At 42.5% G+C, this 27,117-nt stretch overlaps 1 protein-coding gene across 2 annotated transcripts in view; it reads left to right on the top strand.

The window, feature by feature from the left end:
* LOC141092600 (transient receptor potential cation channel subfamily V member 6-like) overlaps positions 1-27,117 on the top strand; it is a 189,628-nt gene that overhangs the window by 159,410 nt on the left and 3,101 nt on the right. For both annotated transcript variants that reach the window (XM_073578928.1, XM_073578926.1), the window contains 5 exons: positions 8,461-8,667; positions 8,783-8,869; positions 8,983-9,059; positions 22,247-22,412; positions 26,157-26,223. In XM_073578928.1, the coding sequence (XP_073435029.1) occupies positions 8,461-8,667; positions 8,783-8,869; positions 8,983-9,059; positions 22,247-22,412; positions 26,157-26,223 (604 nt within the window). The remainder of the gene's footprint in view (positions 1-8,460; positions 8,668-8,782; positions 8,870-8,982; positions 9,060-22,246; positions 22,413-26,156; positions 26,224-27,117) is intronic.

A 27,117-nucleotide genomic window follows, 5' to 3' on the forward strand; every position in this document is an offset into this window, starting at 1 on the left:
TTGTATCAGATCCTGGCTGCATGATTGCTGCTGTCCAAAATCAGACAAGCCCGATCAACATCTCTCCCTATGATCAGATGACCAAGTTTGCCCATACACATTAAACGGTTTGCCGAAAAGGTTGATATTGGCGGGTTCATCCAACATTAGTCTAATATGTATGGGGGCCTTAAAAATGTCTGGGGACTTGATAGATTATTAAACCAGAGAGCACAGCAAGGAAAAACCCCTAAAATATAACTTTTAATTCAATATTTAAAAGAAACACACACATGTAGAATCACACACAATACCAGGGGGTCCAAAAGAGAAATCTATATGTATTCCAAATATGGTTGAATATAAATTGCAGAAAGGGCAAAAAAAACTATAATGCCCTAGACAGCCCTAATGAGGCCCATCCTGACCGTGGAAGTTGGCAACCTAGTTGTTGACGACATGGCTCCCCCGCTCAACGTCGGCGTCCCTAGTAATGCCCTAGACCACCCTGCGTATACAAAAAGGGGACACAAAAAACAGAAACACACACATACCCCAGAATACCCAAAAAACTAATGTAAAGTGCTGTAAACTTATCCCGTAGTAAACACGCTCTCAGAAAAATATCATCTTATCTCGGAATAATACCAGAAAAATGATAGCTAAGGCAGCTTATTGACACTTATCTCATAATCAAAATGATATTTAATGCTGCTAACGGGCAGACATGTGATTCAATATGCCTCAAAAAAGTCTACAGCAAAAAATTTGGCAATAAAGCACTCAATGAAACCTCAGGACAAGCCTGTATAATCAAGCACACTGTGAAAGACAGAAAATGACAAAGTATGTAAATAACCCAAATAAAAATCGGGGTATGCCCAGTCATATATTTAGGGAGATGGGTACCAATGACCCTATGTAGCAAGAGGTTAGGTCCACATCAGCATATAATCTTTCCCAGTGGACTATATATACACAGTTTCCACATAAACATAGCAAATGCTTGAAAAGACCATCTCATACGGTTACTCCACTAACCTCCATGGTGCTACAAGATATAATATCACAGTCTGCCACATACAGTGTGCAAAAAATAAATATACTTATCAGCCACTGATAATAGCGCAACCCAACGTGTTTCCCCCTCTGGATAGCTGAGGGTTCATCAGGGGTCAAAACAGAGGGGTCTCATCACCCCTGGCCGAGAGAAAAATGCAGTGTGCGGCTAACTCCAGGCGCGTCCGGCGCCATTATTTAAAGATTCAGCGCCGATATGACACGCCCACTTCCGGTCTCATTGTCTCAAAAGATGGATACCAAATGGAACGCAATCTGTGCTCCAGAGAGCAGAGGTGTGTCATCAAGAGGAGGGGCATATCGCACTGGGCGACGTCAGTCAAAAGAGAGATACCAGAGAGATCACCAAGAAAGCGCCGATCAACTATGGCGCATATAGATGACGCGTGCCCTAGTGATAAGCCCCTAGCAACCAAAGTCTCTAGGTGGCTAAAAAGGGGCTATAAAAAAACATTCATTATGGCGCTAAATAGATCTTTGCTGGATCCTATATACAGCACATACATATAAACCGCTTACACAAAAATAATAATGTAAATGATGTTTAAAACTCAATCCTTCAATAAGGCGCTACATTAACCTATGCTATGCCCCAAATGTGATATAGGCATAAAAAGGGCTGCAAACCTATCTATACTCAAAAGTACTCTATGTATAATAGCCCCAAAAATTTAAATGAACATGGAGCGAGTAATTATGTCCAATAAGATACACAAAATCATAAATAATTCAAATTCCACAATCGGAGATAAGCTCAAAAAGAGCTAAAGAGATATGTTGGGACTGTACATTGATTATAGATAGCTATTAAAGTTCAATTGTTCGTTCAGACCTTTAGGGCTCTGTGATTCAAGCCAGAAGATCCAGCGTGTTTCTCGCTGTAGGATCCTTCTATCCCAATCTCCCTGTCTTACTGCGGGCAGAACTCTCTCAATAACACAAAATGAGATTTGTTTGACATCTCCCCCATGCACCAAGTTGACATGCCGTGCAAGAGGAGTGTCCCTACAGTGTCTGATGTCTCCCAAATGTTCACCTATACTGACTCTCAACTCACGTTTCGTTTTACCTACATAGTCAAGGGGGTAAGAGCAGGTACATAGATACATGGCCGCCATCAGGGCATGACAGCCCTTACAGGTGTATGGCGCCCAGTGACTGGGGGGCCCGCCCGGCGCCCGAGCACACTGACAGCCCGGTCCGCGCTCGGGCACCGGGCCCCCCCTACATTTTGTTCAGGCTTCTCCACTTTTCCAGGCAGTGCTGCCGGGCCCCTCCCCCTCTTGTGCACCATGGTCCAGCGTCGCCCTCACGTGGCATCACACGCTGCTCTGCTCCACTTCCTCATTCAGCAGAGCGGTGTGCGTGCGCCACGTGGGACTGGGAGCAGTGAGTCGCAGAAGACGGCATGCAGGCGCACAGCTATATATAGCGGCTCAGCTGTCTCTGAGCAGAACCCATCCCAGGACTGTCAGGCTTACCTCTGGTTCCAGCCACAAGGAGCAGTAGGAAGCAGCACACGGGCAGCCTCATCATGGTGTCGGGGAAGGTGATCACACACTGCTTTCAGGTAGGACCCCCAGAAGTCACGTGTACCGCACTGCTGCAGCACTAACCCTGAGGCACCAGCTCCAAATGATCTGAAGTTCTCAGCCCGCTCCTACACAGTGGTGACTAGCAGCACAGGACTAGAGGACCCTCACTGCTGTGTGACTGTGCACTATATGGCGGTACAGGCCCCTCATAGCTGTGTGACTGTGCACTATATGGTGGTACAGGCCCCCTCAGAGCTGTGTGACTGTGCACTATATGGCGGTACAGGCACCTCATAGCTGTGTGAATGTACACTACATGGCGGTACAGGACCCTCATAGCAGTGTGACTGTGCACTATATGGTGCTATAGGCCCCTCATAGCAGTGTGACTGTGCACTATATGGCACTACAGGCCCCTCTTAGCAGTGTGACTGTGCACTATATGGCACTACAGGCCCCTCATAGCTCTGTGACTGTGCACTATATGGTGCTACAGGCCGCTCATAGCAGTGTGACTGTGCACTATATGGCTCTACAGGCCCCTCATAGCAGTGTGACTGTGCACTATATGGCACTACAGGCCCCTCATAGCTCTGTGACTGTGCACTATATGGCGGTACAGGCCCCTCATAGTGTGATTGTGCACTATATGGTGGTACAGGCCCCTCATAGCTCTGTGACTGTGCACTATATGGCGGTACAGGCCCCTCATAGTGTGATTGTGCACTATATGGTGGTACAGGCCCCTCATAGCTCTGTGACTGTGCACTATATGGCACTACAGGCCCCTCATAGTGTGACTGTGCATTATATGGTGGTACAGGCCCCTCATAGCTCTGTGATTGTGCACTATATGGCGTTACAGGCCCCTCAAAGCTCTGTGACTGTGCACTATATGGCGGTACAGGCCCCTCATAGTGTGATTGTGCACTATATGGTGGTACCAGGCCCCTCATAGCTCTGTGACTGTGCACTATATAGCACTACAGGCCCGTCAGAGCTGTGTGACTGTGCACTATATGGTGGTACAGGCCACTCATAGCAGTGTGACTGTGCACTATATGGTGGTACAGGCACCTCATAGCTGTGTGAATGTACACTATATGGTGGTACAAGCCCCTCATAGCAGTGTAACTGTGCACTATATGGCGCTACAGGCCCCTCATAGCAGTGTGACTGTGCACTATATGGCAGTACAGGCCCCTCATAGCAGTGTGACTGTGCACTATATGATGCTACAGGCCCATCATAGCAGTGTGACTGTGCACTATATGGCACTACTGGCCCCTCATAGCTCTGTGACTGTGCACTATATGGCGGTACAAGCCGCTCATAGTGTGACTGTGTACTATATGGCGGTACAGGCCCCTCAAATTGTGACTGTGTACTATATGGTGGTACAGGCCCCTCATAGCTCTGTGATTGTCCACTATATGGTGCTACAGGCCCCTCATAGTGTGACTGTGCACTATATGGCGGTACAGGACCCTCATAGCTCTGTGACTGTGCACTACGTGGCGGTACAGGCCCCTCAGAGCTGTGTGACTGTGCACTATATGGTGGTACAGGTCTCTCAAAGCAGTGTGACGTGCACTATATGGCGGTACAGGCACCTTACAGCTGTGTGACTGTGCACTATATGGCGGTACAGGCACCTCATAGCTGTGTGAATGTACACTATATGGTGGTACAGGCACCTCATAGCTGTCTGCAGGGCCACCATAAGGGCATTACTGCCCTGACTGGTGTGTGGAGCTGGATGAGCAGAGGAGGCCCGCATCGGGCCTGATCTCATCTGCTCACCGGGCCCTAGCAGCAGGATTCTGCCGGTGCAGAAACTGAACCTGCGTCTGAGATGAAGGTTCAGTTAAACTCTATTGCTGTGCGAGCCCGCACGGCAATAGTTAAAAGCTGTCAGCCAATCAGAGGCTGGCAGCTGATGTCAGCGCGCATGTCACCGGCGATTGACGTCATTGCCATTTGCCGGCAACTCCGCACTTGAAATGCCTGGAGGGAGCATTGCCGCAGGAATGTGGCCAGGCAAGAAAAAAGTTTTTTGTTTCTTTTATTAAAATCTGCAAGCGGCAATATGTTTCGAGGGCAGGATGGAGATACATGTACCATGTGTCTCCATCCCGCCCGGGCAGGAAGGAGACACAGGGAGCAGGAATATGGGGCAAAATGGAGACACAGAGGGGGCAGGGTGGAGAGACGGGGCAGGAATATGGGGCATGATCATGGGGCAGGATGGAGACAGATGGGGCAGGATGGGACATCACATTGGGGCAGAATGGATACTCATGAGGGCATGATGGGAGAACATATAGCTGGAGCCAGAAATGAGACACACGGGGGCCAGGATGGGGGATATTATTACTATAGGGACTAATTAAGGGATATTAGTACTGCAGTGATGAATTTATTTTATGAGGATACTGTTTTAAATTGGGGAGGCAGTCCTGTTACTGTGTGGCATGACACTGTCGCCTTTTTTTCTTCATCTGGTGTAGTTTAGAAGTTGGGAAAAAATTAAGTAATGTGTTACACAAGCAATGCCCTAAATAACTGTGTTATTTCCTGCATCAGTCTGGTAAAATTATTAGGGTCCTCCTTTTCTCTGGGGACTAGAAGTGATGTACTGTGGACTTTTCTAGCATGTCTATATGCGGGTTCAATAGCTCTAGTGGGATAACCTCTATTCCTGAATCTACCCCACAGATCTTTAGATTGTTCTTCAAATTCAGCCCAGTCAGAGCAGTCAGGAACTGCTGATTTTGTGTATCTTAATGGACACAATTACTCGCTCCATGTTCATTTAAATTTCTGGGGCTATTATACATAGAGTACTTTTGAGTATAGATAGGTTTGAAGCGCTTTTTATGCCTGTATCACATTTGGGGCATAGCACGGGTTAATGTAGCGCCTTATTGAAGGATTGAGTTTTAAACATCATTTACATTATTATTTTTGTGTAAGCGGTTTATATGTATGTGCTGTATATAGGATCCAGCAAAGATCTATTTAGCGCCATAATGAATGTTTTTTATAGCCCCTTTTTAGCCACCTAGAGACTTTGGTTGCTAGGGGCTTATCACTAGGGCACGCATCATCTATATGCGCCATAGTTGATCGGCGCTTTCTTGGTGATCTCGCTGGTATCTCTCTTTTGACTGACGTCGCCCAGTGCGATATGCCCCTCCTCTTGATGACACACCTCCGCTCTCTGGAGCACAGATTGCGTTCCATTTGGTATCCATCTTTTGAGACAATGAGACCGGAAGTGGGCGTGTCATATCGGCGCTGAATCTTTAAATAATGGCGCCGGACGCGCCTGGTTTTAGCCGCACACTGTATTTTTCTCTCGGCCAGGGGTGATGAGACCCCTTTGTTCTGACCCCTGATTAACCCTCAGCTATCCAGAGGGGGAAACACGTTGGGTTGCGCTATTATCAGTGGCTGATAAGTATATTTATTTTTTGCACACTGTATGTGACAGACTGTGATATTATATCTTGTAGCACCATGGAGGTTAGTGGAGTAACCGTATGAGATGGTCTTTTCAAGCATTTGCTATGTTTATGTGGAAACCGTGTATATATAGTCCACTGGGAAAGATTATATGCTGATGTGGACCTAACCTCTTGCTACATAGGGTCATTGGTACCCCTCTCCCTAAATTTATGACTGGGACATACCCCGATTTTTTATGTGGGCTATTTACATACTTTGTATATTTCTGGCTCTCACAGTGTGCTTGATTATACAGGCTTGTCCTGAGGTTTCATTGAGTGCTTTATTGCCATATTTTTTGCTGTAGACTTTTTTTGAGGCATATTGAATCACATGTCTGCCCGTTAGCAGCATTAAATATCATTTTGACTATGAGATAAGCTCCCCTCACTCATCACGCCCCCTGATGAAGGAGTAACCCTCCGAAACGATCGTTGGGGTGGATTGCTGACTGCTGGAGCCTCTGCCCGCCATTTCATTAGGTAATTTATGCTTCCTCTCTTATTACTATGCTTCTTAGGCATCATATATCTGTCTAACCATGGTGAATGGTCACCTGCTACCTGATAATGATCTGTGTATCTAGCTGTTTACTTGATGGATGGAGCTGGTATAAAGAGATATATATATATATACATACAGTGGGGCAAAAAAGTATTTAGTCAGTCAGCAATAGTGCAAGTTCCACCACTTAAAAAGATGAGAGGCGTCTGTAATTTACATCATAGGTAGACCTCAACTATGGGAGACAAACTGAGAAAAAAAAATCCAGAAAATCACATTGTCTGTTTTTTTTTCATTTTATTTGCATATTATGGTGGAAAATAAGTATTTGGTCAGAAACAAGCAATCAAGATTTCTGGCTCTCACAGACCTGTAACTTCTTCTTTAAGAGTCTCCTCTTTCCTCCACTCATTACCTGTAGTAATGGCACCTGTTTAAACTTGTTATCAGTATAAAAAGACACCTGTGCACACCCTCAAACAGTCTGACTCCAAACTCCACTATGGTGAAGACCAAAGAGCTGTCAAAGGACACCAGAAACAAAATTGTAGCCCTGCACCAGGCTGGGAAGACTGAATCTGCAATAGCCAACCAGCTTGAAGTGAAGAAATCAACTGTGGGAGCAATAATTAGAAAATGGAAGACATACAAGACCACTGATAATCTCCCTCGATCTGGTGCTCCACGCAAAATCCCACCCCGTGGGGTCAGAATGATCACAAGAACGGTGAGCAAAAATCCCAGAACCACGCGGGGGGACCTAGTGAATGAACTGCAGAGAGCTGGGACCAATGTAACAAGGCCTACCATAAGTAACACACTACGCCACCATGGACTCAGATCCTGCAGTGCCAGACGTGTCCCACTGCTTAAGCCTGTACATATCCGGGCCCGTCTGAAGTTTGCTAGAGAGCATTTGGATGATCCAGAGGAGTTTTGGGAGAATGTCCTATGGCCTGATGAAACCAAACTGGAACTGTTTGGTAGAAACACAACTTGTCGTGTTTGGAGGAAAAAGAATACTGAGTTGCATCCATCAAACACCATACCTACTGTAAAGCATGGTGGTGGAAACATCATGCTTTGGGGCTGTTTCTCTGCAAAGGGGCCAGGACGACTGATCCGGGTACATGAAAGAATGAATGGGGCCATGTATCGTGAGATTTTGAGTGCAAACCTCCTTCCATCAGCAAGGGCATTGAAGATGAAACGTGGCTGGGTCTTTCAACATGACAATGATCCAAAGCACACCGCCAGGGCAACGAAGGAGTGGCTTCGTAAGATAATTTAGTAACTTTATGTATGCTTTGTTACTGCATAGGTTCTGGTTGTACAGCAATCCTTTATTATCCATGCGGTTTCGCACTTTATCGCCCACTCCCCCCCATTTGTATCTGGATGTGTCTTAATTAAAATAAAACTTTTTTGACTTTACTCTGGACTTATATTCGCTTTTTTGGAGCTCTGCTCAGTTTTCTCTCTAGGTAGTTTGCGATTGTCCTTATCGTCCATTTATTTTCTGTCTGCTATTGAATTATTATGCTGATTTCTTGATATTTAAAATGCAGACACTTGTCAAAGGTACTTTTATTTATCATATTTGGAATACATATAGATTTCTCTTTTGGACCCCCTGGTATTGTGTGTGATTCTACATGTGTGTGTTTCTTTTAAATATTGAATTAAAAGTTATATTTTAGGGGTTTTTCCTTGCTGTGCTCTCTGGTTTAATATTTGATTTTGGAACCCCTTAGTTATTTTTGTTTGAGGTTTTCAGACTTGATAGATTCCCTTTAATTGTATAATAGTTTCACATAATAATAAATCCTGTATATGTCTGAATTCACTCTAGGTGCGTAAACTTGTGGATGTTACACCAGTGAAAGAACTGCTAAGTCAGAAATGGAATTCATTTGGCTATAAGACTTTTCTCGTGTGGATGCTCAGCTATCTTGCATACATGGTGATATTCACAACCGTCAGCCTGTATCGACCTTTGACGCCCTTGGCTCCTGGAGAAGGGGATAATATAACTGTGATGAAACAAAGGAATATTTGCGTAAGTTGTTCAAGATTTTGTTGGACTAATTATCGCAAATTATTACATTAGGAGCCAAATCTACTCCATATAATACGTCTTCTTATGTAACACAATGCATTTCATGTTCTTTAAGGAAGCCTATGAAAGTACAGAAGACTTTGTGAGGCTGGCGGGGGAGATAATTACACTGTTTGGAGCTATCTTTATTATTGTCAGTGAGGTATGCTTCTGACTTCTTAATTGGCTATACTGTATATAGCTAGAAGACACTAGAGAAGTACAAAATGTCAAGGTCCTATGAAGCCTCATTTCACGTTTTACTTTTTTTTTCAGATCCCTTTACTTATTAAATTAGGCCCTAAAAAATATATTGGAAATGCATCAACTGGCGGCCCTTTCTCCTTATTAATGTACGGTAACAGAATACACATTTTATTGAATGTTCAGTATGAATGAGAGAGGATAGATAGATAGATAGATAGATAGATAGATAGATAGATAGATAGATAGATAGATAAAAAGGCTTGAAAAAGTCTCAGTGTGAGCTGAAATGTCGCCATGCCATGTGGGTCTGAATAAAATCCTCTTTTTTCTATTTGAAATTTTATGGCATGCTGCCTTCCTTTTTTGCTTTTTTTGTCTGGATTGTGGCAAGTATTGGATACCTTTCTGAGGAGGCCCGACCACCTGCTTATTTGTATTGTGCTGCTCCATTTTTTTGTAATAGATAGATAGATAATAAATAGATAGATATAGAGATAGATAGATAGATATAGACTTAGATGATAGATATAGAAATAAATAGATATAGGTAGATAGATATAGACAGATAGATACTGTAGATAATAGATAGATAATAGATAGTTTTGAGATAGATACAGTGGGTACGGAAAGTATTCAGACCCCATTAAATTTTTCACTCTTTGTTTCATTGCAGCCATTTGGTAAATTCAAAAAAGTTCATTTTTCTCATTAATGTATACTCTGCACCCCATCTTGACTGAAAAAAACAAATGTAGAAATTTTTGCAATATTATTAAAAAGGAAAGACTGAAATATCACATGGTCATAAGTATTCAGACCCTTTGCTCAGACACTAATATTTAAGTCACATGCTGTCCATTTCCTTGTGATCTTCCTTGAGATGGTTCTACTCAGGGCCGGCATCAGCACCCGGGCAAGTGCCGGGCCCTGGTGAGACGGGGGGACCACTCACACTATCTAGGATACCGGCCGCCACACCCCCCATTCACCGACCCCATCCTCGTCCAGTCACCCACCCAGAGAGTCCCACCGCAGCCTGCAATGACGTCCCAGGCTGTCCTGTGCACACAGGACCTGTGATGAGGTCACAGGAGGGGAGGAGTCAGGGGGTCACATGATCAGGGGCCTCAGTGTATGCAGGATGCTGCTGTGCTGGTGGTCGTCATGGTGCTGGATGAGGGAAGTTTATGTGTGGTGTCAGGAGGGGTTTACAGGGGGATGTAGCAGAGCCGTGTGTGTACGTAGCAGAGCCGTGTGTGTACGAGGTGTACGGAGCGGAGCCGTGTGTGTGCAAAGTTTACGGAGCATAGCCGTGTGTGTACAAGGTGTGCGGAGCGGACCCGTGTGTGTACGAGGTGTACAGAACGGAACCATGTGTGTACGAGGTGTGCGGAGAAGAGCCGCGTGTGTACGAGGTGTGCGGGGCCACGTGTGTCCGAGGTGTACGTAGCGGAGCCGCGTGTGTATGAGGTGTATGGAGCGGGGCAGCGTGTGTACAAGGTGTATGGCATGGAGCCACGTGTGTACGAGGTGTACGGAGCGGAGCCGCGTGTGTACGAGGTGTACGGAGCAGAGCCGCATGTGTACGAGGTGTACGGAGCGGAGCCGTGTGTGTACGAGGTGTACTGTGCGGAGCCCAGAGCCGTGTGTGTATGAGGTGTGCGGAGCGGAGCCGCATGTGTACGAGGCATACAAACCGGAACCATGTGTCTATGAGGTGTGCGAAGCCATGCGTGTATGATGTGTTTGGTGGGGAGCATTCATACCTCCCAACCGGCCCTGGATCCAGCAGGGCAGTCCCGATTTTGAGAGAGTGACTGCCCCATCCGGGAGCTTACTTTTCCCACGGACACAGGAGTATATGACGGACCCCCAAGGAGCACTTCAAAACTCGCACGCGACGTTCTACTGGAAGTGATGTGCTGGAAGCTGACTGGAAATTAGGTAATTTTAGGAGGAGATTTTGAGGGAACCATGGAGGCACTTCAGGGAATGCTTTAGATCCATCACCATGTCCTCCTCCGACAGTGTGAACAGCGAGATCACCTTGGAATCGGGGATGCCGGCCATGTGAGCAGATCACGATATGTCCTGCATCGGGAGGCTCAGGTGGGCACTACAATGGGAGCCGGGCTGCTATGGTATCTTTATAGAATATTTCTCTCTCTATTTCTTTCTCTCTCTCTGTTCTTTCTTTCTTTCTCACTCTGTTCTTTTTCTCTAATTTTTTTTTCTTTCTCTCTCTCTGTTCTTTCTTTCTCTATCTCTCTGTTCTTTCTCTGTTCTCTTTCTTTCCCCTCTTTCTTTCTTTCTTTCTTTCTCTGTTCTTTCTTTCCTCTCTTTCGCTCTCTGTTCTTTCTTTCTCTCTCTCTGTTCTTTCTCTCTTTCTCTCTCTCTGTTCCTTCTTTCTTTCTCATCTTTCTTTCTCTCTCTGTTCTTTCTTTCTCTCTCTGTTCCTTCCCCTCTTTCTTTCTCTCTACCACTCTGTTCTTTATTTCTTTCCCCTCTTCCTTTTTCCTCTCTCTATGTTGTTTTTTTCTGTCCACTCTTTCTTTCTCTTTCTGTTCTTTCTTTATTTCTTCCCCCTCTTTATTTCTCTGCTCTTTTTTTTCTGTCTACTCTTTCTTTCTCGCTGTTCTTTTTCTTTCTTTCTCTCTGTTCTTTCTTTCTTTCCCCTCTCTTTCTCTCTCTGTTCTTTCTTTCTTTCCTTCATTCTTTTCCCTCTTTCTTTCTCTGTTCTTTCTTTCTTTCCCATCTTTCTTCCTCTTTCTCTCTGTTCTTTCCCATCTTTCTTCCTCTTTCTCTCTGTTCTTTCACTCTGTTCTTTCTTTCTCTTTATTTCCCCTCTTTCTTTCTTTCTGTTCTCTCTCTGTTCTTTCTTTCCTCTTTCTCGCTCTGTTCTTTCTTTCTTTCCCTTCCTTCTTTCTCTCTCTGTTCTTTCTTTCCCCTCTTTCTCTTTCTCTCTGTTCTTTCTCTCTCTCTGTTCTTTCTTTCCTCTCTTTCTCTCTCTGTTCTTTCTTTCTTCCCCTCTTTATTTCTTTCCCCTATTTCTTTCTTTCTCTGTTCCTTCCCCTCTTTCTTTCTCTCTACCCCTCTGTTCTTTCTTTCCCCTTTCTTTTTTTCTCTCTCTGTTCTTTTTTTCTGTCCACTCTTTTTCTCTCTGTTCTTTCTTTCTATGTTTTTCTTTATTTCTTTCCCCTCTTTCTTTCTCTCTCCCTCTCTGTTCTTGTTTTCCTCTTTCTTTCTCTCTCTGTTCTTTTTTTCTGTCCACTCTTTCTTTCTCTGTTCTTTCTTTCTTTTCCCCCTCTATGTTCTTTCTTTCTTTCTTTCCCCTCTTTCTTTCTTTCTCTCTATTCTTTCATTATTTCCCGTTTCTTTCTTTTTCTCTCTGTTCTTTCTTTTGCTCTGTTCTTTCTCTTTCTTTCCCCTCTTTCTTTCTCTCTCTAATCTTTCTCTATCTCTTTGTTCTTTCTTTCTCTCTGTTCTTCCTTTCTTTCTCTCTTTTCTTTTTTCTCTGTTCTTTCTTTCTCTGTTCTTTCTCTCCCTTTTTTCTTTCTTTCTCTCTGTTCTTTCTTTCTCTCTTTCTGTTCTCTCTTTCTTTCTTTCCCCTCTTTCTTTCTCTCTCCCTCTCTGTTCTTGTTTTCCTCTTTCTTTCTCTCTCTGTTCTTTTTTTCTGTCCACTCTTTCTTTCTCTGTTCTTTCTTTCCTTCTTTCTTTCTTTCTTTTCCCCTCTATGTTCTTTCTTTCTTTCTTTCCCCTCTTTCTTTCTCTCTCTGTTCTTTCATTCTTTCCCGTTTCTTTCTTTTTCTCTCTGTTCTTTTGCTCTGTTCTTTCCCCTCTTTCTTTCTCTCTCTAATCTTTCTCTATCTCTTTGTTCTTTCTTTCTCTCTGTTCTTCCTTTCTTTCTCTCTGTTCTTTCTTTCTCTGTTCTTTCTCTCCCTTTTTTCTTTCTTTCTCTCTGTTCTTTCATTCTCTCTTTCTGTTCTCTCTTTCTTTCTTTCTCTCTCTGTTCTTTCTTTCTCATCTTTCTTTCATATGTACACTACTAATCAATAGCCTCCTTCACATGAAAGTGTTTTGGCCACAGAGTGTGTGTCCGTGTGGATCACATGCGTGTCTGTTTGATGCACATGGAGACATGTCCATTTTTGGCTGGCACCACGGATGCTACAAGGCATGAATCGTGGTATGTGTTAAGGAGGGGGCCCACTGAGACTTTTTTGCCCAGGGCCCTCAAAAACCTGGAGCCGGCCCTGGTTCTACTCCTTCATTGGAGTCCAGCTTTGATTAATTAAATTGATAGGACTTGATTTGTAAAGGCACACACCTGTCTCTATAAGACCTCACAGCTCACAGTGCATGTCAGACCAAATGAGAATCATGAGGCCAAAGAAACTGGCCAAGGCGCTCAGAGACAGAATTGTGGCAAGGCAAAGATCTTGCAAAGGTTATAAAAGAATTTCTGCAGTACTCAAGGTTCCTAAGAGCACAGTGGCCTTCATAATCCTTATATGGAAGAAGTTTGTGACCACCAGAAATCTTCCTAGACCTGGCCATCCAGCCAAACTGAGCACTCATGGGAGAAGAGCCTTGGTGAGAGAGGTAAAGAAGAACCCGAATATCACTGTGGCTAAGCTACACAGTTGCAGTAGGGAGATGGGAGAAAGCTCCACAAAGTCAACTATCACTGCAGCCTTCCACCAGTTGGGCCTTTATGGCAGAGTAGCCCGATGAAAGCCTCTCCTCAGTGCCAGACATATGAAATCCTGCATAGAGTTTGCTAAAAACACATGAAGGTCTCCCAGACTATGAGAAATAAGATTCTCTGGTCTGATGAGACAAAGATAGAACTTTTTGGTGATAATTCTAAAGGCTATGTGTGGAGAAAACCAGGCACTGCTCATCACCTGCCCAATACAATTCAAACAGTGAAACATGGTGGTGGCAGCATCATGCTATGGGGATGTTTTTCAGCTGCAGGGACAGGATGACTGGTTACAATTGAAGGAATCATGAATGTGGCCAAGTACAGAGATATCTTGGATGAAAATCTCTTCCAGACTGTTCTTGAGCTCAGACTTGGCCGAAGGTTCACCTTCCAACAAGACAATGACCCTAAGCACACAGCTAAAATAACAAAGGAGTGGCTTCAGAACAACTCTGTGACCATTCCTGACTGGCCCAGCCAGAGCCCTGACCTGAACCCAACTGAGCATCTCTGGAGAGACCAGAAAATGGCTGTCCACCAACGTTCAACATCCAACCTGATGGAACTGGAGAGGATCCCCAAATCCAGGTGTGAAAAACTTGTTGCATCATTCCCAAGAAGACTCATGGCTGTACTAGCTCAAAAGCGTGCTTCTACTCAGTACTCAGCAAGGGGTTTGAATGTTTATGACCATGTGATATTTCAGTTTTTCTTTTTTAATAAATTTGCAAAAATTTCTACATTTTGGGTTTTTTTTAGTCATGATGGGGTGCAGAGTGTACATTAATGAGGAAAAAAATGAACTTTTTGTATTTACCAAATAGCTGCAATGAAACAGAGTGAAAAATTTAAAGGGGTCTGAATACTTTCCGTACCCACTGTAGATAGATACAGAGATAGAGATAGATAGATAGATAGATATGAGATAGATAAATATGAGATAGATAGATAGATAGATAAATAGATAGATACAGAGATAGATAGATAGATAAATAGATACAGAGATAGATAGATAGTCCTCCAAATAAAGGTAAAATTAGAAGGAGCACTCCAATGTAATAAATCATATACACTCACTGGCCACTTTATTAGGTACACCTGTCCAACTGTGTGTTAAGACTTAATTTCTAATCAGCCAATCACATGGCGGCAACTCAGTGAATTTAGGCATGTAGACATGGTCAAGACAATCTCCTGCAGTTCAAACCGAGCATCAGTATGGGGAAGAAAGGTGATTTGAGTGCCTTTGAACGTGGCATGATTGTTGGTGCCAGAAGGGCTGGTCTGAGAATTTCAGAAACTGCTGATCTACTGGGATTTTCACGCACAACCATCTCTAGGGTTTACAGAGAATGGTCCGAAAAAGAAAAAAAATCCAGTGAGCGGCAGTTCTGTGGCCGGAAATGCCATGTTGATGCCAGAGGTCAGAGGAGAATGGGCAGACTGGTTCGAGCTGATAGAAAGGCAACAGTGACTCAAATTGCCACCCGTTACAACCAAGGTAGGCAGAAGAGCATCTCTGAACGCACAGTGCGTCGAACTTTGAGGCAGATGGGCTACAGCAGCAGAAGACCACACTGGGTACCACTCCTCTCAGCTAAGAACAGGAAACTGAGGCTACAATTTGCACAAGCTCATCGAAATTGGACAGTAGAAGATTGGAAAAACGTTGCCTGGTCTGATGAGTCTCGATTTCTGCTGCGACATTCGGATGGTAGGGTCAGAATTTGGCGTAAACAACATGAAAGCATGGATCCATCCTGCCTTGTATCAACGGTTCAGGCTGGTGGTGGTGGTGTCATGGTGTGGGGAATTTTTTCTGGGCACTCTTTGGGCCCCTTGGTACCAATTGAGCATCGTTGCAACGCCACAGCCTACCTGAGTATTGTTGCTGACCATGTCCATCCCTTTATGACCACAATGTACCCAACATCTGATGGCTACTTTCAGCAGGATAATGCGCCATGTCATAAAGCTCGAATCATCTCAGATTGGTTTCTTGAACATGACAATGAGTTTACTGTACTCAAATGGCCTCCTCAGTCACCAGATCTCAATCCAATAGAGCATCTTTGGGATGTGGTGGAACGGGAGATTCGCATCAGGGATGTGCAGCCGACAAATCTGCGCCAACTGTGTGATGCCATCATGTCAATATGGTCCAAAATCTCTGAGGAATGCTTCCAGCACCTTGTTGAATCTCTGCCACGAAGAATTGAGGCAGTTCTGAAGGCAAAAGGGGGTCCAACCCCTTACTAGCATGGTGTACCTAATAAAGTGGCCAGTGAGTGTATATGGGCAGTAAATAATCAATGTAAATCTGATTTATTACTTTGGAGTGTTGCTTCTAATCTTTATAATAGATAAAAAAGAAAAAAAGAAGGCAGCACTCCAATAAATGATGAAAAAAGTGGACTTTGTTAGCCCATATGGTGTGACAACGTTTCAGCTGTTACCAAGAGAAAGGCTGTTCACAACCGAAACGTTGCCACATCATATGGGCTAAAAAAAAGTCCACTTTTTTCATCATTTATTGGAGTGCAGCCTCCTTTTTCTTTTTTTTTCTTTATACAAATGGATATTTGTTTGGAAGTCCTTGTACCCTGACTTCATCTATACGGTGCTGTTCCATTTTTTCTTATAGATAGGTAGATACAATATGTAGATTGATAGATTGATTGATAGATTAGACCAGGAGCCATAACTTTTTTTAATTTTATTTTTGGTGACATATTTCTTTGAAAACTTGTTTCTTTTGAACGAGTTGTATTTGTCAGTGGCATCATTTTACGATTCATAAAACTTATTATCAAACTTATTAACTCTTTGTAGGGAGAAATATAAATAAAACAGCAATTCTGTCACTGTGTTTTTTGTGTTTACATTTTTACCATTTACCGTGCTGCATAAATAAAGTGCTACCTTTATCCTATACATCAGAACAATCATGTCGATACCAAATTTATTTAGTTTTATGTATGTTTTTATTATTTGTGCACAGTAAATACACTTTATAAGAAAGAAAAACATTTGTTTTTGTGTCACCACTTTGAGCGAGTCCTAATTTTACAATCTTCCTTCGGCAGATAGCGACAGTCCCAGCACATAGAGCGGGAGCTTAGCAGTGTATTATAGCCAGCATCTGCTGCTGATGAGACCACCACAACTCCTGGTCCCCCTACCATTCCCAGAACGTGTCTGTATGTCTGAATGCAGGAAACAAATACATTCTTTTGTAGGAAGGTTTTAAACCAAATTAGTCACCATATTTCAATAAAAACTGGAATGACAAAAATCTCAATAGGGTCTTATCCGGTTTACAAATAAGGAGTAAAATGGTATTTGCCGTGGTTTTATTTGTCAAGACGTTTCAAGGTGATCATACCTCTTCATCAGGACAAACCACAACGTTAGCTATGATACAGTAGGTATGATGATCACCTTGAAACGTGTTGACAAATAAAACTGCATCCATACTGCATTTGTTCCCTATCGTATATTGGATCCTCAAAGCGTGGGTTTTGTATCCACTTATGTGTCCAAGTTTACTTACCAAGTTTCGAAACAGATTATTAAATAGATCTTAGACCTAATGAGACTGGAATACTTAGTTTGAAAATTCATGTAAGAATGTCTGTATAATTTGCAGTGAGTTTCCATGGTTCTAGCTGAACTCATAAAATGCTCATTTTATTTGAGGATTGTACAGCCATTCTGACATGAATTTTCATAGTAAGTACACTAATTTCATTGCACTTAATAGCTATATTTAATAATCTATGCAGATTGCATTATGAAATCTGGTGACAAATCTGATTGAACCCCTTAAGGACCACCAATATACCTCTTAATGACAACAGGTAAGGGTAGTTAATCCTCAGCGATGCTTTTTAATGGCGGTTAGAAATAAGGGTATAGTGCCCCCCCCTCCCAATGTCTGAAAATCTCCAGGATCTCTGCTACCGAGGATAGATGAGACCCTGGAGAACATAATTAGGGCTTGTTTTTACAGTCCCATGTCATGTGATAGTCGTTATTCACTGAATAACGGAGATGACAAAAAAATCTGATTATCAATTAATTTCTCTCTTCTCTCATATGCCATCTCCGGGCCCTCCTGCTCTGTCCTCTTCCTGGAAAAAATGGCGGGCGCATGCGCAGTGCACCCACTGAGATCTGCCAGCCGGTACCTGGCAACAATAGGAAATCTTTCTTATTGGTTCATTTTGATCACTGTGATATACTATCGCAGTGATCAAAATAAAAAAATAATAAATCAAACCCCTTTTTGTCACCCCCTTAGTTAAACAAAAATAATAAAATAAAATTTTTTAATTTTTTTTCCATTTTTTGCAGTTAGGGTTGGGGTTGGAGTTTGGGTAAGGTTTGGGGTTAGGGCTGTGGTTAGGATTGTGTTAGGGTTGGGGGTCAGGGTTGTGTTAGGGTTAGGGTTGTGTTGGGGTTAGGGTTGTGTTGGGGTTAGGGTTGGGTTGTGTTAGGGTTGGGTTGTGTTAGGGTAAGAGGTTGGGGTTAGGGTTCAAGTTAAGGTTGTGTTGGGGTTAGAGTTCGAATTAGGGTTTTTTCAAAAGTAAAAAAAATGATGATGATATGATGGCTAGTGTTGAGCGCAAGTGCTTGCTACTCGAGTTTGCATTGGGTGCTTGGATATGCACCGAGTATCGCAGATCCCTGCAAGTTTTTTTGTGGTGTCTAACAGACACGAAACATGCGGGACAGGGACTCAAGCACCCATGATATTCGGTGAATACCCAAGCACCAATGAAAACTGGAGTAGCGAACACTTGCGATCAACACTAATGATGACATATTGTTGGAATATATTTGGTGCAACAACTCCTTTCCTGTCTGAGTGTTCAGTTGCTAGATTTGTATGCGGTTTATAAAGTTAAAACAAAAAAACTCCCAGAGGCTCACACAGGGAGAGCATGTGACTGTATTTCCTGTGTCTGTGTATGGAAGATGAGCAGCCTGTTGTAGATGCTGCACAAATAGAGACACGCAAATAATTTATTCCTGAGCTATTAAGCATATTGTTCCTGAATAAAGTAGCTCTGTTGTCACACACTTGGAGATTATCTGGAATAATCCGCAACCAACACATATTCAATATGACGGTCTAATGTTATCAAATTCTGAGTCGTACATGTGGGTTCATAATGCTCACTATACACCTGGATAAAATCCTTGAGGGGTGTGATTTCCAAAATCGGGTCACTTGTGTGGGATTTTCACTGTTTAGGCACCTCAAGCTGTCTCCAAATGCGACATGGTGCCCGCCATCGATTCCAGCCAATTTTGCATTCAAAAAGACAAACGGTTCTCCATCCCTTCTGAGCCCTGCAATGCACCCAAACAGTGGATTTCCCTTACAAATGTGGTATCGGTGTACTCAAGAGAAATTGCACAACAGATTTATGGTCCATTTTCTTCTGTTACCCATGTGAAAATAAAAAGTTTGGGTCAAAAGTAATTTTTTTGTGAAAAAAGTTAAATGTTATTTTTTTACATTACTTTTGTTCTTGTGAAGCACCTGAAGGGTTAATAAATTTCTTGAATGCGGTTTTAAGCACTTTGAGGGATGCAGTTTTTAGAATGGTGTCACTTTTGGGCATTTTCTGTCATCTAGTCACTTCATATGTGAGGTGGTCCCTAAAAAATTTGGTTTTGTAAATTTTGTTGGAAAAATGAGAAATTGCTGGTCAAATTTTAACCTTTATAACGTCCTAACAAAAAAAATATGTTTACAAAATTGTGCTGATGTAAAATTGGCATGTGGGAAATGTTATTCATTAACTAATTTGGGTGACATAGCTCTCTGATTTAAGGACACAAAAATTAAAAGTTTGAAAATTGCAACATTTTCAAAAATTTTGCCAAATTTTCATTTTTTTCATAAATAAACGCAAGTCAAAGAAATGTTCTCACTAGCAAGAAGTACAATATGCAATGAAAAAAACAATGTAAGAATAAGTGGGATCCGTGGAGGCATCCAGAGCTATAACCTCATAAAGTGACAGTGGTCATAATTGTAAAAATTGGCCTGGTCATTAAGGTCAAAATTAGCTAAGGGGTTAATGTTGTTCACATTCTACATAAAACATATTATTAGACAGTTACAAGTTAGATAACGTGAATGAAACCGTGATGTGATTGCCAATTTTATGTCCTACTTCAGGAGGAAATAAATGAAGTTTGTACTAGGTAGCTACATTTTTGTTTTGCTTTAGTTAAATCAGTAGAATTCTAAGAGTCAGACTCTGGCCGTGTAACTCAGATGAGGATCGCAATTACAATGCTTGGACTAGCCATCGGCTTTCCTGACCCGAGCATGACAGCTACATAGGAATTGTCACGGAAACTGCAGCCGCAGACGCGGCCCAGCAGGCGCCTCCACGCCGACCGACCATGACGGAGAGGGGCGGGCATCCCCCGGGGACAAAATATGGACCCTCTATACCATAGAGGAGGACTCGAGCCTACCCAGACTAGGGAAGGGCAGTGACCGGTATTCTGTGGCAGCTGAGCATGTGGACAAGGAGACAACACATAGGACTTGATAACACCGCACAACTTCAGGTATAAAGAACGTAAAATTTACTAAAGTAAAGTCACACACTACGTAGACGAACCAGGGCTAAGCCAGACTCCCGATTCCACATCACCTAGAAGGGTACCACCCAGTGGACCCCAAGGCACCAACGGATCACCGAGGCACACATAGGCAGGACATCGGGACACAGGCAGGATATAAGGGTACATAAGGACATCCGGTTCACCGGCAGACATCAGACAGGAGTCGTTCGGTTCTCGACATCTGACAAGACCTAAAGGCACCATTGTGGTCATCAGGCTCCAAGCTCCAGGCAGCTGTCATCAGGTTCCAGAGTGCGGTCGTCAGGCACCGGGCATCAGAGTTGGGAAGGAACTCAAGAGTGATGGTGCTAGGACCGCAGGATTGCTGGGTCTGCAAGGAGCTAGCACCGCATGGTAGCCAAAGCGTAGAGTAGTAGATGCTCAGCAGGAACACTGGTTACAAGAAGTCATTGGGTGCGAGGCTCCAGACACAGAGGGATTCCAGAAACATAATACAGCAGACACTGTTCAAACAGGGTCAGGTACAGGACAGGTACAATGTCAAGGATTCAGGCCTGGATGTACCGCCTCCAGGACAGGTGCAGGAATAGGACAAAACAGGAATCAAGGCAAGGACCTTGGTACCAAAACATGGACAGGAGAGGTCCAGGAACACCAAAAACACATGACAAAGTTCAAGAGCTTTGTGAGTAGCTCTGGCCATGCCCAGCAGGGAAGGGGAAGTTTATATAGGTGCTGCCCCTCAGCCATTGACTGGGGACAGCATTTCAAGTACACACACTAACCCTGATAAAAGCAGGGGAGGTGTGGCTGCACATGCCCTAAGCACAAACAGAAACCATTGCACCACAATCAGTGCAGGAACTGAGGCTCAGGGCACCTGGCAGCAGCTGCACACCCAGACACACGTGAAAAGTCATGCACCAGCTGCAAGTGACCTCGCAACCCGCGGACAGCTTACACAGCGGCAACCAGGGACCACACATGCGGATGGCCATGCAGCAGAGCAAAGATCTAACAACACATGTACGACTACACAGCAGAGCAGGGAACTGAGAAGGTTCCATACAGGTAACAGCCAACAGTATCCCAGCTCAATTGGGGGAAAGGAGCAAAGGGTTAAAGTAAAGACATGCATTGTCACACCAACAAACAGGTACAGACCAAACGGCGTGACAGGAATACATGCATTCATGCTCGGGTCAGGAGAGCCGATGGCCAGACCGAGCATTACTTTGTGAACCTTGTCCTAGTTATACAGCCGTCTGACTCTTCCTTTAAAAGTGAACTTCTGTAGATAGAAGCAATATTTTCAGCTCGTCTTGGTAAACACAATGTGAAGAATACTGTCTTGCCGTGCCAAGTACCCAATGCGTTTTCTGCATAGCTTGCTGTGGTGCCAGCTTTACAAAAAAAGAAACATGTTTTATTCCAATCATCAAAGAGCATTATGTTTTTTCGAGCAAAACGAGCCATGTTTATCAACTCCCATATGCACGGGATTAACCATTCCGCTCTGCACAGTCGAAGCAATGAAATGGAAATTCACACAACTCCTTTGTCTTTCTATAGAGTCGAAACCATTAACCCTAATAAAGAGCACAGTGTCTGCCAGCATCCGCAATCCAATTGATTACTATGTTAATCCAAAGTAACGCTTCTCCTTTTGCTTATAAACATGTCATAACGACAAGCTGTCTGGCACATTGTCATTGTGGCAAGTTTCTGTCACTGGAGCTTAATAGACTCCAAATTGACTGACTACATTATGAATTGTCAGCATGGAGAACACAAAGGTCTTTAGGCCTTGGCCTGTTAGATTAATTTGTATCCATCAGTTTTGATTAATTTATACAGCAGTCCTGATATTGCGGCACGTAGAGAACAATTCAAAAAGCGAATCAGATATAGATCAAATACGTACATCTCCTGTCAATGGCTTTGTGTAGTGCTGTCGGATGCCTGCAGAATCATCCACCAGCCCAATAACTAAGTTTGTGTTTTCCATAGGGTGGGCTATTCGCTGTTAATTTTCTCTGCAGCAATATTGCGAGCACTAGGACATGAGGGAGAAGCAATTCCACTTTCTCTGGCTTTAATAATTGGATGGTGCAATTCAATCTACTTTGCCAGAGGATTTAAAATGCTGGGCCAATTTTCAATAATGATTCAGAAGGTAAGAAGCTTGTATATGAAATGGAAACAGAGCAGAAAATAACGTCACTGGTTTTCCTGGAAATAAACTAAAAGGAGTTTCAAAATAGTCTGCACCATATATATATGACTGTGTACAATGCACAGGGAATTCATGGAACATCTCAGCAACGTGAGAATGAATTCACACTAGTACCAAAGGGATCTGCTTGTCCTCCTACCGGAAGGAATGTGTGACTCTTCTACTACAATTAGGCCTTGGCTCTTCATAGTTTATCAAGTCTACATTTAGCTTTTATTTGGTCTTTTTTTCCCAAGTTTTCTTTTTCATTACTATTAACACTGGTAGTTTTGTTTATATCTCTATCAAAATATTACCCAGAAAAAAATAAAAATACTATTTCTAAATTATAAGTTTCCACTGTATTGCCACAAGTCCATACATTTACAGACAGTTAACATTAAACAGGTGTTTTTGTACCAACCATAGTGCCCAGCAGTGAAAAGCACAGTCCGTGATTTTTTTTATATTTTTCCTAAGTTTGTACTGCGCATGCACCAAAGGCTATGAGCAGTACAAGCACACAGAATAACAAACAAGGAGAGGAAAGAGTTGATTTAGTGAAGCTCTATGATCCTTCAGTCAATGAACACTGAGTGTGGTGATCACAGACTTCTTTCCTGCACTTAGCGCAGTTAGCTCCCAGTCTTCCTTCAGTAATTCACTCTCATGAATATTAGAAGCGGTTAAGCCAGCAGCTTCTTAGGCAGTGGCTTTATGGTTGACTACTTGTTATTTGAGCCTGTAGACAAGCACATCTCAACTTTTATTTAATACCTCATCAAGTCTTCAGGAGTAAACAGTAGTGTTGAGATGAGTGTGTGAGTGCTCTAATTATTCGCAGGTCATAGCTTAGCAGCTGAATGGCTATGATGGGAGAGGGAAAGGCCTAGGGGTTCTGAACCTTAGAAGAACAGAATGAGGACAGACTTGCAGTCTGTGACCATATGGGGTATAGATGGATTTGGCATAAACTTTGGAGCATGGAGGATGGACTGACAGTGGATACGGTCTTACAGTCTTCATAGATATTCTATAAGGTTCATGCAGCCTGCTAGTAGCACACATTCAGTAGCAGTTCACATAAGCTCTCTGTACACACAAACATCTCAACTACTCCAAATACTCTGGAGTCTTTTCAGCAGTATGGAGCGTAAAGTAGTCAAGGTGTTTGTGCATACTCTAAGTTGAAGGGTCACTGGCCACCAATTATATGGAATTGTAAGATAAAACAAGCATGGCCAAAAATTGTTGACTACATGTATGCTCGCAATACATGGGGCATGATATATTTTCTTGTAAGGGGGGAAGTTGGCCGACATCTAATTTCATGCCCCTAAACACCTGACATAGAGGTCCCTGGGTGCGTGCATGATGTTTCAATTCTTGGAGGAGATAAGTTGCTAGCATATACAAGTCATTTTTGTATATTATTAAATTCAAAGAAAACACAGATGAACGGCACCAAGGCACTAATCCACCAGCAACTAGTCCAGGATCAATCACCGGCACACAGTATGCAACACGCTGCTAGGGATAACAGTGCTCTGCATCCTGTACCTGTTGAAGCGTCTGTGTACGCGAAATGGCTGTTGTCCGCTTTTTCCTTGCATGCTTCATGTAATCTGCCCGTCCTCTATTGTGTGACCTTTAATGGTCGAATAAAGAAACACTACACTGCAAATCTCTTTTTCTTCAATTTTGTATATGTATGAGGTGGACAGAAAAAATATCTTTCATCTAAAGTGTTCAGCTGGTAGATCTCAAAAGTATGTAGCTTGATTTGGAATCTCTTATCAATTCATTCTTCAGTTGTAATCTGTAACTTGTACTCATCCTGGTACTCAAATTTAGAGGATCATGTACAGTTGTGCTCAAACTTGCACAGAAATTGACACAAATGGGTTTGAATGGCTACTAAAAATAGCATCCTCACCTGTGAAATGTGACAAATGCCAGGAAAATTGTTTGGAATGCAAAGAAAAACCCACAAAGATCATCAGATGAAATACTGGACTCTCTGAAAACTAGCAGTGTGGCTGTTTCAAGATGCACAATAAGGAGGTACTTGAGGAAAAATGGGCTGCATGGTCTGGTTGAGTCACCAGAAGAAAGCCATTACTGCACAAATGCCACAAAGTATCTCACCTACAATACATAAAACAGCACAGAGACAAGCCTCAAAACTTCTGGAACAAGGTAATTTGGAGTGATGAGACCAAAATTGAACTTTTTGGCCACAACCATAAATGTTACATTTGGAGAGAGGTCAACAAGGCCTACAATGAAAGGAACACCATTGTTACTGTAAAGCACAGAGGTGGATTGCTGATGTTTTGTGGATGTGTGAGCTACAAAGGCAGAGGAAACTTGGACAAAGTTGAAGGAAAGATGACTGCAGCAAATACTGGAGGAAAATTTGCAATCATTAGCCCAGAATTTGTGCATGGGACGTACTTGGACGTTATAACATGACAACGATCCAAAACACTTTGGCTAGAGCAGAACAAAGTGAAGGTTCTGGAGTGGCCATCTCAGTCTCCTGACCTCGATATTATTGAGCCACTCTGGGGAGATCTCAAGTGTGCAGTTCATGCTAGACAACCCAGGAATTTACAGGAACTGGAGGCTTTTTCCAAGAAGAGTAGACAGCTTTACCACCTGAGAAAATAAAGAACCTCATCCACAACTACCACAAAAGACTTCAAGCTGGTATTGATGTTAGAGGGGGCAATGCACGGTATTAAGAAATGGGCTATGTTAACTTTTGATCATGGTCATTTCGCTTTCTTCTGGCGACTCGACCATGCAGCCCATTTTTCTTCAAATGCATCCTTATTGTGCATCTTGAAACAGCCACATCGCTAGTTTTCAGAGAGTCCAGTATGATGTTATTTGTGGGTTTTTCTTTGCACCCCGAACAATTTTCCAGGCATTTGTCACAGGTGAGGATGTTACCTTTAGTAGCCATTCAAACCCATTTGTGCCAATTTATGTGTATGTTATCAGGCAAAAATCACCAGGGTATGTAAACTTTTGATCAGGGTCATTTGGATGTTTTGGGTTGTCATTATGATTTAAAAAGAGAAATCACAGTAATTTGAGAATACAGTAAATTGCTTTACCCAACCACTGACCATTAGTGGAGAAAAAGTTTTGGTCTTACTTATCATTCATATTCTCTGAAAAAGGCCAAGAAAGCAAAAATTCTGCCGAGGTATGTTAACTTTTGAGGACAACTGTATACACTAGTCTTCCAGACATTAGGGAAAAGTGAAGGACCTGTGTAACCTTGAAACTTCTCTAGACCCTATGTGACGAGATGACCAAAAGAAGTTCTCTGTAACTTCCAAAATGGATGTCATAAATGCATATTTTTGTTCCAACTTAGAAAGTGCAACTCTATAGCACAAACAATTTCTCCAATAAGTAAAATATTTTTAGAGCATTGAATAAAATGTAATTTTTTAATATTTAGGATTAGAAGTTAAAACTAAAATTAATTAAAAAAAAAGACATACAGTTGACAGCAAATATTAGTCTTGGCTTTCCTACATATAAACTATCAGTAAAATTATTTACTAATTAACGCCCTAAAAGTTTTTTCCTTAGTCATCTAATGAGGATAATCCAATAGTAGCAGCTTGTTTGTTCAGTCTTGAAGCTTACTGGCACAGTTTTATTTTTCCATCTTCTTTCTTGCAGATAATCTTCGCGGATCTTCTCTGTTGGTTCTGCTTAGTGTTCATTATTATAATCGGATTTACCTCTGGTAAGGGATGACTGGTTTTATGCTTAATTACAATATAAACTTTGATATCATTTAGCATTTCATTTATGGCAGACACTGAGTAGAAAAGACGTAGAATAGAAAAACTGTATTACTACAAATCTATACAATTGTCTACACAATAAATAGCAGATATCATTAATCTAGTTCTAATGACGTAAAACATTTGATTTACGTAAATTAAGTGGTGCATTTTAATTAACGGGAAATGCGTTTATTTCCCATGTGCCTATAGTGTTTATAGGCAAAAATCTACACAAAAAGCTGAAGACTGCTAGATAAGAACCTCCGGGACTGGTTGCGTGGCGTCAGGTGGAATTCTGGATTGACAGTCTCTTTAAGTTCAAAGAAAAATGCTAAAGTATATCAGCTATGAGGTTTCATCACTAAAAGCAACTTCTGCCATGTTTAGATTGAAGCTCAAGGTATTATGGCCTAATGGGAGAACAGCAAACATTTTGGACAATTGGATGTTAGAATAATGAAATCTACAGTCTACCACTGGCTACATATCAAACTATAACAGCGTACATATACACAAAAGCCCTTATATTGTGAAGGACTATACTTTCTGTACTTTAAGCAAACTACAGAAAACAGTGATTCTTTTCTGCCCAAGCAGTGAGACTATGAAACTCTCTGCCACATGATATTGTAATGGTTGACTTACTAAAAAAAGTACAAGGAGAGTCTGGATTTTTTTTTTTATAAATATAATATTACAAGTTATAGGTCCTAGATTCCATGATGGGATGTTGATTCAGAGAACTTGTCTGATTGCCCCATATTAGGTGAAATACTCATTCCGGACTAAAACATGTGGCAATTAGCATCTGTCTCTTGAAGTTCTTGCCTTTCTCGCTCCACACTAAACCT

The sequence above is a fragment of the Dendrobates tinctorius genome, unplaced genomic scaffold (genome assembly GCF_039654945.1).
Source record: "Dendrobates tinctorius isolate UK_male_01 unplaced genomic scaffold, ASM3965494v1 ptg000060l, whole genome shotgun sequence".
NCBI classification, from domain to species: Eukaryota; Metazoa; Chordata; class Amphibia; order Anura; family Dendrobatidae; genus Dendrobates; species Dendrobates tinctorius.